A 20,330-nucleotide genomic window follows, 5' to 3' on the forward strand; every position below is an offset into this window, starting at 1 on the left:
AGTCCATATCTTTGTGAATAGCTTTATATTTAACTTTTTAAGCTAGTACTTGCAAGTTTTTAATTGTTTGTTTTATTATGTGAGATAGTGAAAAGTACTTAGAGTGAAGCAAATGTGCAGTTGTTGCCAAGTGCTAACTTTTGGATTATGGTTGATTTCAGCCTTGAGTTTGAAACTGCTTATTCGGCTGGTTGGCCTGCTAACCTACATTTAAAATGCAGTATTGTCCCCGTGGAGGCTACAAATACAATACTGTCTCTCTTGAGCCTAATATTTTTACTTCAGCCTCCAGATTTTCCTTGTTAGAATGCTGCTGAATAGCAGAGGGCAGATGCTGTTGTGTAACCTTTCAGCTATTTCTTCCGGATTGAGGATAATCCAGGGCCTCGAATCTCTAGAAAAGCATGGGATTGATGATAAATTTGTAGTTCAGTTCTTGTGAGAAAGACGGGGTTTCGATTTTAGATCCACATTAGAAGAAAAATTGGAAGGTAAATGTGGAACAGATTGAATTTTCCAAAGAGGACTCTGGGGGACGTTATCTCTGTTGGCCACTGTAGCAAATTAGGAGGCCCAGCGAATGCTTCTCACACTGTAGCACTGTTGGAAGAGGGAAACAACAGAGCCAGCCGCGGCCTCCTTATCTGTCCCCTGAATGGCTGGCTGCTGGAAAGAGTTTTCCTGTCTTACCTCATTGAGGAACATCAGTGGTGCCACAGAAACATTCATAACAGACACCGGCAGTCCTGATGGGTGTGAAACTTATGATTTGGCCAGTTCTGAATAGTCCTATCACCTGTTGGTGACATGTCACCCCTGCTCACGCGTTTACCTGATGTAGCTGCAGGCTTCCTTTTATGGTGAATTTTCCTTGTTTGTTCAGACATGTATTTGCCTGTGATCCTGTGCTAGACCATGACATGCTTTTAAACAGCTAGAATAATTTTCATATAGTTTCAGTTTTTTGGCCTGTGTTTCCTTCTTTTTCTATTAAAAAATTATACAAGTAGTATAATAATTATTGAGGAAAAGTTAGAAATTAAGATAGGGAAAAAAAAGTCATTTAAATGCTACCCCTGCTTTTAACATTTCTAATATTTTGCTAAGTATCTTTTCAACTTGTTCTCTTTGCAAACATATATATCTCAGAACGAAACTTTTTTAATTATGGAAAATTTCTGACTTACACAATAGCAGAGAGAATGTCTTCCAGCTTCACCATTTGTCAACATGTGGCTAGTCTCATTTCATCTACTGTCTCACCCATACTGTATTATTTTAAAACAAACCCCAAGCATCATATATTTTCTACAATACGTATACTGTTTGGGGAAATAAAACCATATTTTTACATGTAAAAAGTTTACATTTGATCAACGTCTGTTCTTTGACAGACTCATAAAGATTTTTATAGTTGGTCTGTTGATATATAAGGATCTTTTTCTATTTTTTACTTTTTATCTTGAAATAGTTACAGATTCATGAGATGTTGCAAAAAACGTGCAAGGAGGCCCCCCGCACGCTTCACCTAGTCTCCCCAGTGGTGTTGTCTTGCCTCACTGTGGGGCATGCAGCAGGAGGCCAGGAAGGCGACGTTGGTGGACGTCTGGATTTCACTGGGCTCACACGGGTGTGTCTGTGTCTGTGTATTCTCTGCAGTGTTATCTCGCTTGTAGATTCACGTAACCACTGCCACAATAAGTGTTTTATAGTCGGTTTGTTCAAATTCATTTTGTAGTGGGTTTTCTTAAACTTACTTCCAAACCCAGACCACACATTGTGTATAGTGTGCATGCCTTTTAAGTCTCTTTCTAATAAAAAAACTATTTTGTTGTAATTTTACACTTAGAGAAAATGACGATGACAGCACGAAGAACCCCCGGGTGACTGCTTAAGACCTGCCTGTTGGCTTTATCGTGTTTTCCCTCCGCCTCTGCTCATTCTTCCTCCCTTCTTCCCGTATGTATATAGGTGCATGTATAATATGAATCATTTGGGAGTAGTTTGTAGACATTGTGCCCATTTATCCATGTAAACCTCAGTTTCTATTTCCCAAGAGCAAGATTTCCTCATATATTACCACAGTACATTTATCAAAATTAAACTGTACCATTGATCTCATCTGAAGCTCACATTAAAATCTCAGTGGTTGCCTGCATGTTGTCCTTTAAGAGCCTTTTGCCCCTGGTTTGGGAGCCAGTCCAGCTACACAAACTACAGTTAGTTGCAGGCTCTCCAGTCCCATTCAGTCTGGACTGATTCCTTAGTTTTTTCTTTGTTTTCATGGCTTTGACATCTTGAAGAGTTCAGACCAGTTGTTTTGTAGGATCTCTCACTTTGGCTTTGTCTGGTGTTTTTGTGATTAGATTCATAGTCTAGTTCACAGTTCTAGATCACAGTTGGGGCACCACAGAACTGCTGCTGTGTTTTTCTCAGGGCAGCAGGAGAGCAGAAAGAGGAGCCTGCCTTGCTGATTAAGGTTGTGTTTGCTACATTCATCCATTGTCAGGTTCTGCTTTTCACTTTGTAATCGATACATAATTTGTGAAGGGATACTTTGGGGCTACATAAATATCCTTTTACCCATCAGACCTTCATCCACTGTTCTGGCATTCATTGATGGGTTTTGGCTGAATCGGTTATTACTGTGAGTTCCAGAAAAACATCTATTTCTGCTTTATTGACTATGCTAAAGCCTTTGACTGTGTGGATCACAATAAACTGTGGAAAATTCTGAAAGAGATGGGAATACCAGACCACCTGACCTGCCTCTTGAGAAATCTGTATGCAGGTCAGGAAGCAACAGTTAGAACTGGACATGGAACAACAGACTGATTCCAAATAGGAAAAGGAGTATGTCAAGGCTGTATATTGTCACCCTGCTTATTTAACTTCTATGCAGAGTACATCATGAGAAATGCTGGACTGAAAGAAACACAAGCTGGAATCAAGACTGCCAGGAGAAATATCAATAACCTCAGATATGCAGATGACACCACCCTTATGGCAGAAAGTGAAGAGGAACTGAAAAGCCTCTTGATGAAAGTGAAAGAGGAGAGTGAAAAAGTTGGCTTAAAGCTCAACATTCAGAAAACGAAGATCATGGCATCTGGTCCCATCACTTCATGGGAAATAGATGGGGAAACAGTGGAAACAGTGTCAGACTTTATTTTTTGGGGGCTCCCAAATCACTGCAGATGGTGACTGCAGCCATGAAATTAAAAGACGCTTACTCTTTGGAAGGAAAGTTATGACCAACCTAGATAGCATATTCAAAAGCAGAGACATTACTTTGCTGACTAAGGTCCATCTAGTTAAGGCTATGGTTTTTCCTGTGGTCATGTATGGATGTGAGAGTTGGACTGTGAAGAAGGCTGAGCGCCGAAGAATTGATGCTTTTGAACTGTGGTATTGGAGAAGACTCTTGAGAGTCCCTTGGACTGCAAGGAGATCCAACCAGTCCATTCTGAAGGAGATCAGCCCTGGGATTTCTTTGGAAGGAATGATGCTAAAGCTGAAGCTCCAGTACTTTGGCCACCTCATGAGAAGAGTTGACTCATTGGAAAAGACTCTGATGCTGGGAGGGATTGGGGGCAGGAGGAGAAGGGGACGACCGAGGATGAGATGGCTGGATGGCATCACTGACTCGATGGACGTGAGTCTGAGTGAACTCTGGGAGATGGTGATGGACAGGGAGGCCTGGCGTGCTGCGATTCATGGGGTCGCAAAGAGTCGGACACGACTGAGCGACTGAACTGAACTGTGATAGTTATAAAATGGTGATTTTCAAACTCCATTTTTCTCTCCTTCTGCATTTATTGTGTGTTAGTCTACTGTAAGGGAAAGCCCGTTTTCCCCTCCCCATTTATTAATATTAGCATGAACTCAGATTCTTATTTCATTCCATGAAAATTCTGGAGTGTTGTTTTTATGTTTAAGTTGTCCCATCTCTGACCAATAGTAGTTTCTCTGCTTTGTCCCCAGAGTCTTTTGGACCCAGCCTCAGAGCTCTTTCATAGTTTTCTTGCTCAGCGGTACAGAAAGGTGTTCCAGGTTTATCTTGTCCGTTTCTTGCTCCGTACCTGGTGTCAAGTATATAGGCGCCTTGGTGACTTTAAGTGACAGCATTTGTGACAGGTCGCTTTTGCCCAGTCTGGGCACCGGGACTTCCTGTTGCCATTTGGGCATTGCTTCTGTACGTTTCTGCCTTCCGTGTGGAGAATCTGAATTCCTAATGACATTCACATGATTTTTTGTTTTATTTTACAAGACATTAAGAATAACAAGATACTGTTACTACTAATAGTATGATTACAGTATGACTACCATTTTAAGACTTCATACTTCTTTTTGTCTTTGGAATCCTATTTTTTAATTGCATTTTTCACTTAATGATATAGCATGTAATATCCTTCTTGGCTGGTAAGTAAATGTCTTCATTTTAAATGGCTACATGATATATTTACCCATTTCATTTTTAGAACATAGGATGTTAATAATGTTTTGTTAAAAAGCTGAGGAGACTATCTTTGTACATGTGTTTGATTATTAAAATTATTTTTAAATTTATGATTAGCATCCAAACAGAAATGTGTATAAATGTAAAGTTCTATTAATTTTTCACAAAATAGGTCAACCCCAGATTAAGAAACTTCATTCCTGGCCTCCCCGAGACCTCCCCACACTCCACAAGGGGCGATCCATCTTCACAGTCAGCATCGCAGACTAGTTTTACTTATTTTTGAATTTTAAGTAAATAGAATCATTTCATATATCCTATGCTGCTTTTGTATCTGGCTCCTTTAATTCAAGATTATTTTGTGGTGTTTCTCCATGTTTTTTCTCAGTGCGTGGTCTTGCATGGGTAGTATTGTGTGGGTAGCCTAGTATGGATGCTTCTAGTATTGTGCTTGGGCCAGCCCTGGGCTGCTGCAGATTGTTTACCCACTTGGAAAGTATTTTCTAAGGGTAAATTCCTGGGAGTCGAATTTTTGTGTAAAGGGTAGGAGGCTTTTGCTCCGTGTTGCCAAATTGCCCTGTGTAAAGGCTGTGCCAGTTTACGTTCCCATGACAGTCAGGCGAGGCCTGTGCCCCGCATTCCTGCGTGTGCTGGTCCTGCTGGTGCGTTTTGAAATGGGTGGCATTGCATCACCACTGCTGTGCCAGCGCAGAATACACTGCAGGCGCCTGAAGGGCGTAGGGAAGAAGCACTAGAAACGTCTGAGTGGCTGTTACTGAGGTCGCCTATAAGGCAGGTACGTCTTAGAAAGAATTGGCTTAGTTGGGTAGATAAGACATGTGACAAGGGATAGACAGTAGAAGTGCCAAGTGAACCGTAGTTCCAGCGATACTGTGGAACTTCAGAGGAAGCAGAGAGCAGCACTTTTCTTCGTGGTCGTATCTGGAATGGCTCAGCTCTCTCACTGCTGTGGACCTGAGGCTGCTTCCTTCACCTGAGGCCTGGCTGGACTGGAGGACTATTCTGAGGCACAGAGGCCGGATGCAGTGTTCTGCCCGTTGACCTCCGTGCCGATCGCCTTTTGTGTAAGACAGGCTCAACGCTCCCTCTAGCTCTCTCGCTTCCTATTTGAAAACCCGGCGACGTGTGAAACCCAGAATGCTGCCATTTGGTGTAGAGTTAGTGGCACACATCATTGCCATTTTTTGAAATTTCACATGTTGCAGATCGAGTAGCTCATTGTTCCGACTGAGGTTGGGTGATTGAAAAGCTGGTAGCTTGGTGTGATTGAAATCGCAGTTCTAAGCTCTGTGCAACCTTGAGCAGATCACACCACCTTTCCCTGGGCTCAGTTTCAATGTAGGATGAGGAAATGGGGGTCAGAAAATTGGCAGGGCCTCTACACAGTTGGAGATCTGGGGTGTTTCTCGGTTAGAATAGGAGCCCCTTTGCAGAGCGCTGCTTGTGTTACTCAGCATCTTGAATCAGAAAATTGGAAAATCATTGGCTGCTCCGCCAGGCGGGCGCTTGTGAACTGTGTGAGTGTCGGGAAGGCAGTAGTATGGCAGTTAAGCAGCATATAGGAGCCACTCACTGCCTTGGGATGGGCTTTCAGTTTACCACTGTCGCCACCGCCCTTTCAGACGGCCACAGAATTTCCCCCCACCCCCACCCCTCTTAGGAGAAACTTTAAAAATACTTATTTTCCAAGTATTTGAAATAAGTATCTTTTGCAGAAATGAAAGCATCTTCCCTTATCTTCCCTTTGAGATGTTGGTGTTCTCTTGGGACTGGATAGGCATATTTCTATGCATGTTTAACAGAAGGGTTTAATAAAAATAGGGCATTTGAAAATGTCAGCATTTTAATGTGATGAGATCTGGTGTTAGAATGTGTGCAGATTGATTTTACCTAATGTTTATTCATAGTTTTTCTTTAATGAAGAAATCAGTATTTTATTAGCTTAAATGAAGCACCAGGACAACCGATTGTAGTGGTTCACATTGTGAGAAGAGACAACCTGAACGTGGAGTGCAGCGTGAACAGAGGAAGAGACGGCGGAGGTGTTGCGGCTCAGCGGCTCCCTAAGTTCGTTTTTGAAAGACCACTCTGGGGGAAGAGGAGTCGGGCTTACATAGCTGTTTTTAAGTGACAGGAGCCTCGGGGAACATGGCATGGGATGACAGCAGAAGCTTGTTTTTTCATCAGACACGTGACGGACAGTGCTGGCCCGGGAGGAGCCCTGCCCTCCTGGGGCAGCTCCCACCCGCCCGGAGCAGGAGCCCGCCTGGCTCCCGGGGACGTCTCTCTCTGGGGACCACAGAGCAGTTCCCCAGGTTGTCCTGTGAAACTGCACCAAACGTATGCCTCTTCTGACTGTGCGTCTCTCCCCGTGTTGGAAGGACCTGAGGGTGGCGCCCTCACGTTCTCCATCTCCCGATGGCGATGGTGGGTGGCGCTGACCTTCTGTCTCCCTCCCTCCCTGGAGCTCCCTGCCCCACTCACTGCTCTGGCCCAGGGGAGGACCTCTGGGGCGTGAGTGCCGGGTGCCTGTTTCAGGGTCAGGACGGGCAGGAGCCTGCAAGGGCGACATGCCAGCTGTTCTCGGTGGAGGGAGTGGGTCTGGGGTGTCAGTGCAAGAGTGGGCGTGTGCACGTCTGTCTGACAGTAGAGGAGGACGGGAACTAAGAAAGGGGAGGCACTGTCTTGCAGGAAATTATATTGGAAGGAAAAAACATGCCCCTAAACTTGGCTTCTGCTGTTTTTCTCCAGGAAATTTAGAGTAGAAAGAAATATCCCTGTTTTTCCTTATTTATATTTCTTTGAAAGTATTACTGAATGATGAGACATTTCAAAGCCTCTCTGATAAGCATCAAGTCCTTCTGTATTCAAAAGGAGAAATATGAGTTTCAGCGAGAGGAACTAACTTTTCTAAAGTGCCTTTTAAGTGTCAGGTGTTACTCTTCAGATGGTCTCCGATTTAGTACAACAGCCCCACGAGGCACATGCTTTTTGAGAGGGTGGGTCTGGGGTCTGGGCCAGCCTGAGCGAGGCCCGAGTGTCTGAGTCCCACTTCAGCAAGCCCAGGAGCCTGCCGTCACACAGGGACAGGGTTTTAGGGTAGGTGCTGCCTCCGACGGTGTCTCATCAGCTTCCCGTCAGAGCAGCGGAGGGAGCAGCGGGCCTGGAATTCAGCAGCCCACCACTTGCTTCTCCTTGACAGCTGTTTCTGTTCCTCTGTTTAGAACATGGGAGTGGCCGTAGTTCTTCGGGGCACAGGTCTGTAACGACCGCCAGAGGAACTGATGCTTGAGGGTGCTCTGTAAGCCGTCAGGTGACCTGGTATGTGCCAACGAGGGTGGTTTTCCTTCACAGATGGGCGCCCAAGAAGGCATTAGTTGTTGGCTGGGCTTTTGGTCAGCAGCAGAATTATGTATGTATGTGTGTGTCTGGCTCTGGATTTCTTCTGGTTCCTGCTGTTCCTTTACTTTTCTTTCCCTCCGTTTTCAAAAACGTATCATTCCTACAACAGAAACTTAAGGATGCCTTCTGTGTGCCAGCCCTTTATTAGGTGTTGGAGATGAGTGGTGAATAAGACAGATAAGGTTTTGTCCTTTTTGAAACACTCCAACTGTACAGTTGGCCTGTTGGTATAAGTTATCCCGAACCTGACTTCTTAATACCCCTGGCGTCTTTTGTTTTAAATGTGTGAGACCCTGAATACCATTCATGCCAGTTGTGCAGCTGTTTTGAATGTACCTGTTGGTCTGAAGAAACGTGAGGAGGATGGAGTGCGCGGCTGTCCACAGCAGGAGCCTGGTTTCTGTCTCTTTCCCGGGCGGCGGCTCGGCCTCTGGCGGCGCCTGGCGGCTGACTGTTCCCTGGGTGGGTGGCGATGTGTTTGAAAAATCCCTGGTCGGTACTTTTGTCACTAGGGCCCCAGGTTATTTTCCACTCTGGTGGAGAAGATTTGTATTAAATAGTGCATTGCTCTTTGTTCACGGAGCAAGGGGCCCTCAGCTCGGCGTGCTCTGCGTCTGCTGTCTTCAGGCCTGGGCCCGGGAGGCGCTTCCTCAGGATGACCAGCGGGGTGTGGTCTCGCCCCAGACGGCGGACTAGGCCCGCGCAGGCACGAGACCTCAGGCCTACCTAGGTTCAAAGTCTCCCGCAGGAAAAAGTGGGGAACGGTCTGTACTGAGGTTTATTTTCAGTCCCCAGTCTGGAGATAGGACTCTTGAAGTCGGTGATCCTCTGTGGCCCCAGGAAGGAATCCCCTGTCCACTTCCGGCTCCTGTTTCGGTTGTCTGAGAGGTGGTCAGGAGGAGTGGTAACAGCACCACGGCCCTTCTTCGCTTTTCAGATGGCATAATGGAGCCCTTTGATGTCACTGGGGCGGCTCCAGCTATTTTGGATTAATCCATTCAGGCTGTCAGTGAGTCAGCAGCCTCCTGACTTTTTTGTTGTTTTTAAAAGGACTGTCACCGTGTAAGGAACACAGTTCCCATGTTAGCGCTAATAACTGTGGCACAGAGGGATAGGCACGCAGTGGTGGCCCAGCAAAAGAATGCCTCGCAGGGTGGGCTCGGGGGGAAATGGCACTGGCCCCATGGTGGGCAGCATTTGTGTGATGGGAGGGGCGGGGAGTGTTCTGAGGGAAAAGAGGAAGGCCGGGGAGGCTGGAGGGTGTGGAGAGCCCAGACGGTGTGAGCACGCGCCTCTGCAGGTGTGTGTGTCGAGGCCCATCGTGGATGGCCCCTGCCTGGCCTGTGGGTGCCAGCTAAGGAGTTTAGCCACTGATGCGCCGGGCAGGGCTTCAGAGGTTCTGAGTGGGAGAGTGACGTGAGTCTTCGCGAGGGTTAATCTGGCAAGCGTGGAGGACAACCTGGAGATGTGGGGACAGGCGGGGAGGAGCCCGGTGCCGAGCCATGGGAGCTGCCCCTGGGCTTAGGCGGCCTGGCGGAGGGCAGGGTGCTGGGCGGGGGGCACCTTGGAGGCAGCGGGCCTGAAGCTCAGGAGAGGGGCCTCAAGTGGAGGGGAGCCAAATAGTGTAGACAGGGTGAGCGTCTGGTCTTGGGGGGCATTAGACAGTGTTTAGATATGCCACTCCAGTGCTCGTGCCTGGAGAATCCCAGGGGCGGGGGAGCCTGGTGGGCTGCCGTCTCTGGGGTCGCGCAGAATCGGACACGACTGAAGCGACTTAGCAGCAGCAGCAGCAGATATGCCTGTAACTGGACTCTCTTTTGGCAAGTTCTGTGAGACTAGTTCTCTCTGAGGTGGTTCTCAAAAGGGGAAGGAAAATGGGACATTTTTTACCTTTATCACCTATACGCCTCCCATGTACCATCATCTGGCATGCCTCTTTCAGAAGAGGTCTTGCTGAGATTTTTTTCCACACCGCATCACGTGCTTCTGGGCACTGAGGAGTACGAAGTAGCAGGCTCCCGGGAGGAGGGCGTGGCCAGGCACACGCCTTCCCTGAGCTCCTGGAATGGCTTGTCGGCCCGCCCGCCCGTGGGAGGCCTTGCCTTGCTGGTTGTTCTTATTTTTTTTTTTTTTTTTGCCTTGCTGGTTCTCTTCCTCCTCCGCATTCCTCTTGGCCCCGCAGCCTTCCTGTGGACCAGGGAGGGGTCTGGGGGGAAGGTGTGAGTTGAAACTGTTTCTTTTGCAGACCTCTGTGGTTCTGGAAAGATAAATGGTTGTTAGTGCCTTGCTGAACTGACCCAGCTGACTTCATATTTTGACAGTAGTCATCATGAGAAGAATTCCAGGGATTTTTAAAGGATCAAAAGTCCAAGGAAAAAAGAAACAAAACGTTTTAAAGTTTGTACTTCCTGACCGAGGATTTCGGTTAACTAGCTCTGTTTCTGTAGTAGGAATTGTTTAAAGCATCATGTAAATTTCTTCTGTTGAGAATGAGACACTGATAAATGTAGTCAGTAGCTCCTTACGCAGAAACTAATGAGCATAATGATGAAATTTAATCTTACTATTGAAAAATCATGGTTCCATTCACCTTTTGTGACAGATACTATACTCTATTGGAGCTGAATAACCAAATATTCTTATCAGTTCTTAGAATTCTTGCCAGTTCTTAAAATGGGTAAGACTTTTAAATAAATTGGCTCTGCTATAAATTGACATTTAAAAATTTAGATAATGGATAATAATTAGGATGCAGAAGCACTAAAAAAAAAAAGCATCTGTGCCCTGTCTGTGAAGGATTCACCAGAAAGCTGAAGAGCAGAAGTGATTTTGTGGAATGATATAGTGGCAACTGTTTAATAAAGTAGTTCTGCTTTTTAAGGGAGTTTTTATTAGAATTCGTAATTGTAATCCTTGGAAGGAAAGTTATGACCAACCTAGATAGCATATTCAAAAGCAGAGACATTACTTTGCCGACTAAGGTCCGTCTAGTCAAGGCTATGGTTTTTCCTGTGGTCATGTTTGGATGTGAGAGTTGGACTGTGAAGAAAGCTGAGCACCGAAGAATTGATGCTTTTGAACTGTGGTGTTGGAGAAGACTCTTGAGAGTCCCTTGGACTGCAAGGAGATCCAACCAGTCCATCCTAAAGGAGATCAGTCCTGGATGTTCATTGGAAGGACTGATGCTGAAGCTCCAATACTTTGGCCACCTCATGAGAAGAGCTGACTCATTGGAAAAGACTTTGATGCTGGGAGGGATTGGGAGCAGGAGGAGAAGGGGACGACAGGATGAAATGGCTGGATGGCATCACCGACTCGATGGACGTGAGTCCGAGTGAACTCCGGTAGTTGGTGATGGACAGGGAGGCCTGGTGTGCTGCGATTCATGGGGTCGCAAAGAGTCGGACACGACTGAGTGACTGAACTGAACACTGTGATCGTATAAGTGATTAAATACTAAAGTTTGTGTAACGAACTAAAGTACTTGAGAGTTGAGATAAAGGAGCCAACTTGGGAAGTGGTAGTTGGGAAAATGCTGGAGGTGTTGGGACTTGTACAGATGGGTAAGATTCCTGCGAACAGGGGTAAACGAGACTATCCCTACCAAGAGGGCAACTCAAGCCAGGAAAGAGGGGACATCTGCCCTCCCCAGACTCCACGTGGGTGGACGGCAGGATGAGCTGAGTGGTGGGACACGGCCCTCGACCCCTCCCTTCCTTCCCAGGTTCCTCAGCAGTAAAATGCGGTTGGTATAAGCGCAGACTCTGGGGGGCGACTGTGAGACAAAATGCGATGCTAAGAGTCAAGCTCCTGGTGCACAGAAGTGTTCAGTGGACAGAAGTTGCTGTGGCTGTTAGGGAGGGTGGAAGGGCAAGACTGCTGGGTAGTCATCATGTTACGATGTGACGGGAAATAGGAAGCCCTTGGAGCACTGCCCCCAGGTAGGCCGTCACCGGGATAAACCAAGAATGGTAGCGACCATTTGGGTGCTCATGTGTGCTGACTGCTTTATCTCCGTTATCCGTGGGCCTCTCCTTGGCCCTGCGGGGAGCTTCGTTCTCTGCGGCTGTGAGAGAAGTAACGGCACCTCCCCAGAGCCACCCGGCCACCTCTTGGGAAGGCAAGGATTGAACCCAGGCCTGCCTGGTTCCAAAGTGTAGGCTCTTTATCCTTCTGTTAAACTGTCTTGACCTGGGAAACCATCTGTCGGGCTGATGACCCCATGGGGAAGTGGTGGCAAGCTCAGGTCATTGGCACTGTTACTGAAAGGTGGGTGGGTTCTGACCCGACTCGCCAGAAAAAAGGAGGGTTAAGAAGAGGAAAGAAGATAGTAACCCAGCAGTGGAAAAAGAGACAGAACTCGGTGACTGGCTGTCAGAGGGAAGAGAAAGAAGTGAGTTGGAGGTGATGGTGCAGCTGGAAATAAACGCAGGAACTGGTGGTCCCAGCGTTCCCCTCACCTGGGTTCAGGCTGCAGAAAGCTCAGGCACCACGGCTGGAGTCCCCAGGTTTCTCAGAAGGATAATTTCCTGTAGTTGGGCACCTTGTTGTCACTTCGGGGCTCACAGGAGTCTTGCTGGTGTGAGTGACATGTTGCCTGGCTAGTGTCTGCTGCTCTGGTGCCGTCGTTGCCTTTGGGGCTTGAGGGGGAGTGACCTTAGGGAAGAGAGGTGCTTGCTTGTGTTCCTCGGGCCTCGGTCTGTGTTTGTGCCTTCTGGGACAGTGCCGCCCCCACCAGTGTTGAAAGACCAGTTTTAAAAATTGCAGCGAGTAGGGGCTTCTCTTTGTTTTCCATCGCGCTGCGCAGGCTTCTCGTCACAGAGGCTGATTGTTGGGGAGCAGGGGCTCCAGGGGCGCAGGGTCCAGTAGCTGCCGCAGGTGGGCTCAGGACTAGAGCGCAGGCTCAGGAGTTGTGGTCACAGGCTTCTCGTCACAGTGGCTGATTGTTGGGGAGCAGGGGCTCCAGGGGCGCAGGGTCCAGTAGCTGCCGCAGGTGGGCTCAGGACTAGAGCGCAGGCTCGGGAGTTGTGCGCAGGCTTCTTTGCTCCGTGGCGTGTGGGATCTTCCCGAATCAGAGGTTGACCTTGTGTTCCCGGTATCAGCAGGCACATTCTTAACCACTAGACTACCAGGAAAGCCCTGGACTGATACTTTTGTAAAATAAAATAAGGATTCCTAGGAAAAGAAACTGAAAAAGACATTTAGGCAAGTTTGGATTTTTTGTTATTAGAGTCAGTGGGTATAAAATCACCCTGTCACATTGCCCTTGTAAATGCTTACTCTCAGTCTCTGCTCAGTTCTGCCTGCAGGCTAGCAGACTACTCACGGGCTGGTACACTTTGAGAGCAATAATCTAGGGAGAAACTTTGTTAAGCAAATTAGTAAACAGGGTGCTTTTGGAATATTTACATCATCGGAGAGTAAAAATTGTCCATCAGTTGGCGTTTGAAATACTGTAGACCTGTGTTTGTGTGCTCTAATGACAGCATCTTTCAGTAAGGTCCCCTACTAGTAGCAATATTTGGAAACAGTGGTGCTTTAAACTTCCTCTGTTCTTCTGAGAATCACTATTTCTTTTGCTTATTTAATTTGAATTTGTTTTCTCTGTTACCATTTGGCTTGTTTCTGAATTGTTCTTTATGTTTTGGTGCATAATTTTATGTATATTCTTTCATGGGGTAGTTTCTCTTTTTTTTCTTTTTTTCCCATGGGGTAGTTCCTTAAGCAAACTGAAAAAAAGAAGTCCCAGTGGTTGCATATGCTAATATAGAGATGACGTAATAATTTAGCGGTTCTAGTTTCAGATTTGAGTTTTGACTCTCGCCATCAGTGTATTTTATATTTTGAGCTGTCTTTTCTTTTGCTGCTGTTTCCTTGCCCTGAGGTCATTTGCTGAGTTGTTCCCCTAGCCTCGACTTCTCTTTCCCTCCTTCGGGCTGAGCCCAGGAGCTGCTTACCCCCAGCTGGCCTTGCCTGTCTGCGGTGAAGGGGCTCCTGTCCGGACCCCCTCACCTCTGCCATGCACCCACCTCGCACGTCACAGGACGCTCAGGCCCCGCGCACGGCCCCGTTTCTGCTTACTCCAGAGTCGGGGCTTCCTTCCGTGACCACAGTCTGCTTAGCTCACCCTCTGGACAGTGCCCTGCGGTTGGGAAGAGAGGTGCTCTCCCCACTGCAGCTGCGGTGAGGCAGGGAGGGCCCTCCATGCACGCCTTCACTCCTTTGCCCTGGGCTCCCAGGGTCAGTCAGCTCCAGACGGCCCGGTGCTCAGGTTCTGAGCCTTATCGTGAGGTCCTCTTTTTCACTCACTGTTTGTAATCTGACAGACCTAGAATACTCAGTCACTGTCCCAGGCCTCTTCGGAAGAACGAGATCTTCAGACCCCACACTCGGGGTGGTCCATAGGAACCAGAGCAGTGAGCCCCAGAACCGCACCCAGGGCCGAAGTGGGTGTTTCAAGGAGACGTTCGGTTGTCTCCACCGGTGATTCTCCGATAGCAGGGGAAGGGGCGGCTCACCTTCCTTTCAACAGCATACTAGATTGCACAGAAGGTTTCTCATGAAGAAAATGGTCCTGCTTTTAAAGAGGGGAGGCACTTTGAAACTCACATGTAGCCCACGCCAGAAGTCAGACTTTGGAGTGCCCTCTGTGTTTTCTCCCCACCCCCTTTATGGTAAAACAGGCGTGGGCTCCGTATCCCACCCTTCTGCTTCTTCGGTAGGTACCGGGACCTCGGCTGGGTTACTTCCTTCCCTGAACTTGTTTTCTCGTCTGTAAAATGGGGGGAACGTGGTCTCTTTTGAAGCGTTATGATAAGGATTAAGATGATGCCTGTACCAGACTTGGAGTGTGGGTTCGATGAGTGAAAGTCACTTGAAAGCTAACGCACGAGAGACTGTGACCCAGTGCAGGAGCCGCTGCCTCTGCGTAAGTGGCCGCAGTCCTGGCTCGCAGCCTGAGCAGGCGTCAGGATCACCTGGAGCACTGTTGCACCTATGGCTTGCTGGGCCCACCCACCCAGCCTGGTGGTTCAGTTCGTCTGGGGTGGGGTGGGGCGGGAGAAGGTGCGTCTCTGAGTTTCCAGGTGACTCTGCTGCTGCCTCCGCTGGTCTGGGGACCACACTTTGAGAACACCTGGGCTGCAGGTAAACTCACCAATGAGCTTGTAGGTGCTGGAGCTGTATTTGAAAGCCGAGCTTTTATGTGGTTAGAAAATGCTTGGAATACGTTTCTCAAACACTGAATTTAGTCTCTCAAGGGTTTTTACCTCCTGAAGTCCAGGAGTCTTCATTAAATACATGTGAAGAAGAATGCGTTGCAAGAGTAACAGTTGTAAACATGTTATGGCTAGTCTAACAAGATCAGATATTATGGCTAGTCTAACAATATCAGATATTATGGCTAGTCTGACAAGATCAGATATTATGGCTAGTCTAACAATATCAGATATTATGGGTAGTCTAACAATATCAGATTGGCCGAGGTATGTGAACGTGCTTTTATAAAATGCTGAAAACTGCAAAAAAAAATTTATAAAAATTAAAATATTTTAATATTTCAATTTTTAAGATTGAGCATCATAATGGAGTATAAAATAGTGTAACTTGGAGTTCTCATCTCAATGTGCTGTTTACCGTGTGTATTTTTCTCTTTCTCCTCCAGGCTGCTGACTTGAGTAAACCAATAGATAAAAGGATATACAAAGGAACACAGCCTACTTGTCATGACTTCAACCACCTAACAGCCACAGCAGAAAGTGTCTCTCTCCTAGTGGGCTTTTCCGCAGGCCAAGTCCAGCTTATAGACCCAATCAAAAAAGAAACTAGCAAACTATTTAATGAGGAAGTAAGTAGTACCCTGTCTTAGCTGTTAAGAACCCCTATAAGAATGTATACGTTCTTACCGAGGGTATGGGCCTTATAATTTTACTCTTTGAGTGAAGCCCATTTTCCATCCTCAGCTGTCCTACCTAGTATGACCCAAGTTTAAATGTGGTGCGTTAACTTGGTGACTTTTACCTGTTCTTTATTGGGCTAACTGTTATTTTGTGCATTTTTGTGTCTATAGCAGGTGTTTTAAGAAAAATTGTTTTTATAATGGAGATAAGGATGAGACTAATAGCTTGATCTTTATAATTTAAATAAGAAGATAAAGAATTCTAAACTGTGTTCACATCGCCAGAAAATTTCATGCAGATCAAAGAACTTGCTAATATTTCCTTAGTTTTCGCAAACGGTAGATAAAGTGTTGATGTGTGTGTTTGACAGGCATACATCTGAGAATTTGCTCTCTTGCTCTTGAAAGCGTTTGCTCTAAAATCACCTCTGATGTGGTTAAAAGTCCTGGCCCTTGAAACTGGCTGGCATGGCACAAGCTCCTGCCTGTGTTGTGCTGTGTCCTGGGATTCCTGGTGTCTCCAGTCTCATTCTTGAAGGAGCCCGAAAGATCTGAGCTGTCCGTTCAGAAACATGTCAGAACCTTTAAACCTGGGCAGATGGAAGTTGCCGGATAGATTATATCTTTAAAAGCTTTTGGAGTGGCTTTTTAGTCCCAAGTCTTGCCGTTACATATTTGATGCACTTCCTCTGCTGTTTCAGTGTGACTTTCCTAGTAAATGGAGCGGACGAGGTCGGCTTGCTGAGTTAGAGGCCCTGGCTGCAGTCTCCGTGTAACCTCAGCCCTGGGGTGATGAGGTCAGGTCACCTGAGCCCCTGTCGGGAAGGGCAGGAGGTTTTGCATTGTTGCATGGTCTAAAAGTTATTAACTTGAAACAGAAGTAAGTTATAGATTCTGGTTTTTAAGAAAGCAATTTTGTTTGGGAAAGAATACTCCACTTGACAAATTGCAGTTAAAATTCTGATTCTTTTGCAGTCCCTATGGTATATGCTGTCCATGTATATCCAGTATCCATCCACAGTGCTCCTGTTGGACTTTGCCAATGGATTTGGTGAAATCTTTTGAACCATGCCATCTCCTCTTCTAGTTTCATCTGGGTTGACTGGAACAAAACTTGCCATCTGGATTGACAAACTAGAGAGGAAAAGTATTTAATCCCATTTTCTGTTTAAAAAAAAAATCTTAAGCAGAAAATTATTCTGTTTACCTAAACATTTTATTAACAGCATCTGAGGGAGTGATTTCTAAGTGGCTGGATGATTTGGGGGGAGGTTGGTGGTGGGGAGAGTGGGGACACAAAACTACCCTTGCCTACACTCTCAGTAGAAACGCGAACTTGGCATCCTGCAGGGTCTTTATTTAGGTGGGGACGTGCTTTCGGTGGGGAGGGACTGGAGCCATGTAAAGGGTGGTTGGTAAACAAGGTCGGGAGGCTGCCCAGCTGTGGATGACACAGCATGCCTCTTGGAGAACAAGAAGGATTTGTGTGCCATCGCTGGAGGGGGGTGGCGTGCAGCAGAGGCCCCAGGGCCCCAAGAGCACTCGATCGCCTCAGCTCGCCCCATTCCTCATTCAGGACAGCCGGGAGCCACAGGCTGCAGCTCCCCACCCTCAGGGAGTGAAGCGGAGTTACCTCCTACTCTTTGTACATTTTATTTGGAAAGTGGCTGTTCAAAGGGAGAGGATTGTGTGTGGTTTAATGCCAACTTGGCATTTACAGCTCGAGGCTGAAATTGATTGCCCTTCACAGTGAGGGTGTTCTTTGTCGTACGGATAGCATTCTCATCAGATTTTGGTCAGGATATCTTAGAGACAGGGTCATTGGAGGTTTGTTTCTCAGAGGGTGCCAGGGATGGTAGTCGAAGCAGTCGTTGGGCCGTGCTTTGCATTCCTGTGAGACTTGGAGGTTTCCGAGTATTTTACCTGCTTTCTCTGCACGAGAGGGCGGGCTGTTGTCTCCACTGTGCAGACAAGGAATTAGAGAGAGGGCAAGTGAGTCGTCCAGACCCGGCAGCAATTTGATGTTATGCTTAGATCCAGAAATTAATTCCACACATCCTTACTGGCCATAGATAGGAAGCCCCATCATAGCTGGTTGCCATATGGGCCTTGTCACCTCTGGAGCTCACTCTTCTGTGAGATGGACAGGGGGGATGTGGAGTGTGTGTTAGGAACAAAGTGGCAAGAGAGGTGGGTGTTAGTTGCACTCTTCAGGATGTACCAGATACCATAAAATAAACACACAAATTCAGTGAGGGAAGTTTGAGAAAGCTTGCAGAAGGTGATATTTGACCTGGGTTTGAAAGGTGCAGAGGAGTTGGAGGAGGATGAGAAGGGCCTTCGAAGCTGGAGAAAACACCTTAGCATGTGGAGGAACATGAGGCCAACAAAGGAGTCCAGACCTCAGTGCGTGGGCCTTGGAGTGGCTGGAGGTGAAGCTGGACAGGTGAACCGGAACCAGATTGCAAAAGCCTTTCGTGACATGCTGAGAAACTTGAATCTGACACTGGAGGGTGTGGGGCAACCTTTGGGGTTTTACTTCATGAAGGAAGTGATAGGATCAAGTGTGTTTTTTCCGAACTCTTGTCAGCACTTGGGGAAGCCGTATTGGAATGAAGATAGCAAGATGAGTGAGGAGGCTCTAGTGACTGTCCAGGAGAGAGCTGAGGACTTGACCTGGAGTTGGGACCATTTCCTCATTCATTCTGCAGACCTTGGTGGCTGACCGTGTGCAGAGAACACCTGCCCTGTGTTTCCCCTCCAGAGAGGGGAGAAGTGTGAACAGTGCCACACACGCACGCACACGGCACGTGGTGGTGACTTGTCGTGTCAGAGGAGACAGTGGGCCTGAGGGAGAGAGACAGACACAGCGCCTGATGGACAGGGACGTGGGGCATGTCTCGGAGGAGGTAGTATGCTTTGAACCTCGCCTCGCGTGAGAAGGCCCCCCAGGTACGGAGCTGGAGCTGGAGTGTCCCTGCAGGAGGGAGAGCAGGGGCAGCCCCTGTGGGAATGCGCCCGGGGCCAGGAGCCCTGGGAGAGGGGTGTGGGGTGAGGGCCTGGCCACGGTTGCTGCCTGGCCTCCGTGCAGGGAATCTCGCACAGGGGAGCCAGAGGTGGTCTGCGTGGTGGTTTTGAAAATTACTCTGGCTCCATCTTGGAGACGGAGTTGGAGAGATAGATGAGCAGATGCTGGGTTTCTGGCTCACTAGGCGCACTGGGTGAGAGGGGAAGGAGCAGGTGCTGGAGCAGAGCGAAAGGTCAGAGTTCCTTTTCCCGCTTGTCAAGCTTGCGAGGCCGGGGTAGTTGGGTCTGTGGATCTGGAGCTTCAGACTAGAGGTGAATTCTGGGAGTGGCCAGCATGTAGATAGTAATCGCGTCCCTGAGAGTAGCTGGCAGGTCTGTGGAGAAAGCACAGTAGGAGCAGAGAGGTCTGCTGCGTCCTGGACGTGTCTAGGACTGAGCCCTGTTTATACTCCAAGGCTCCGGCCATCTGTTCATTGCCTGCAAAGGGGCATTTACACCAGTTTATTACCACGAACTTTACAGACGCAGAGTGAGTGGCTAAGAACTTAGCCTCTTGAACCTGAGTGCCCAGAGCACAGACGGCAGCCCTGCCCCTTCCTGCCCGCAGGGTGTGGGTTTGTTCCATCGTCTCTCCTCAGCCGGAAGGTGGATAGACGCGCTCCCCAGCCAGCAGAGCGCCTGGCGCGCCAGCCCTGGGGAGAGCTCGGGAAGGCTGCGCACTGGGGGAAACCAGAGGTCCCTCCCACCGGGGCTTGCAGGAAAAGCTGCTTGGGGGGTAAGGCAGCAGCAGTTTTGAAGGAGAGGCACGACGGCTTTCCAGAACAAGAGGGTAAGAGCAGGGCGACACAGAATGAACACTCGGCAGACAGGTGATGGGGCCTGTTTATCCGGACTGCGGCGTCTGTCTTACTCGTCTGAGGGCTGCTCAGCCTCCCGTGATACACAGGCACACATGTGTGCACTCGCTGCAGTACTGGCGACTCTGACCTTGGCCTCCTTTCTGAGGGTGTCTGCTGCACGAGAGTAGCGCAGACATTTGGGTGGACGGATAGGATAGGTGGGTGGGTGAGTGGAAATGAAGTTCTAGAAATCCACATTAGACCAAAGATGGATGAAATATTCTGTCTGGGAATAGAGTGTATCTTAAAAGGTGATTTTTCCGCCCATTGAATAAAAAGTTTTAAATACTTCTTTATACAAAAAACTGGGACAGAGAGAAGCACAAACAGATAGGGGACGTGACCTGTGAATCCCAGCGCTCACTGGTCTCTATCACGCTTGTAGTTTTTTGTTTTCTAAGAGGTGAACTTGTTAGACTCACACCTTCCGTTAGAGATGCTGGCAGCCTTCACCTCCCAGTCTGGCCCTCAGTCCACCCGGGCTCTCTCCGGGCATCGGAGGTGAGCCCTGCCCTCCGGGCCGCCCCGGCTGCTGTGCCAGTGGAGCCCAGCTCGGGAGGAAGGCAGGACGCTGCCCTCTGGCCTCCCCTCAGGAGTGTCAGCCCGAGACTGCTTTCTGCAGCCT

General features: G+C 48.0%; 1 protein-coding gene across 3 annotated transcripts in view; it reads left to right on the forward strand.

Moving 5' to 3' along the window:
- WDR20 (WD repeat domain 20) overlaps positions 1-20,330 on the forward strand; it is a 66,050-nt gene that overhangs the window by 29,782 nt on the left and 15,938 nt on the right. For 2 of the 3 annotated variants that reach the window (XM_052659808.1, XM_052659806.1), the window contains exon 2: positions 15,546-15,728. In XM_052659808.1, the coding sequence (XP_052515768.1) occupies positions 15,546-15,728 (183 nt within the window). Of the gene's footprint in view, positions 1-6,801; positions 6,908-15,545; positions 15,729-20,330 lie in introns of those variants that run through there. The other variant, XM_052659807.1, reaches the window with a different exon arrangement.

This window comes from Budorcas taxicolor, chromosome 21 (assembly GCF_023091745.1).
Source record: "Budorcas taxicolor isolate Tak-1 chromosome 21, Takin1.1, whole genome shotgun sequence".
Taxonomy (NCBI): domain Eukaryota; kingdom Metazoa; phylum Chordata; class Mammalia; order Artiodactyla; family Bovidae; genus Budorcas; species Budorcas taxicolor.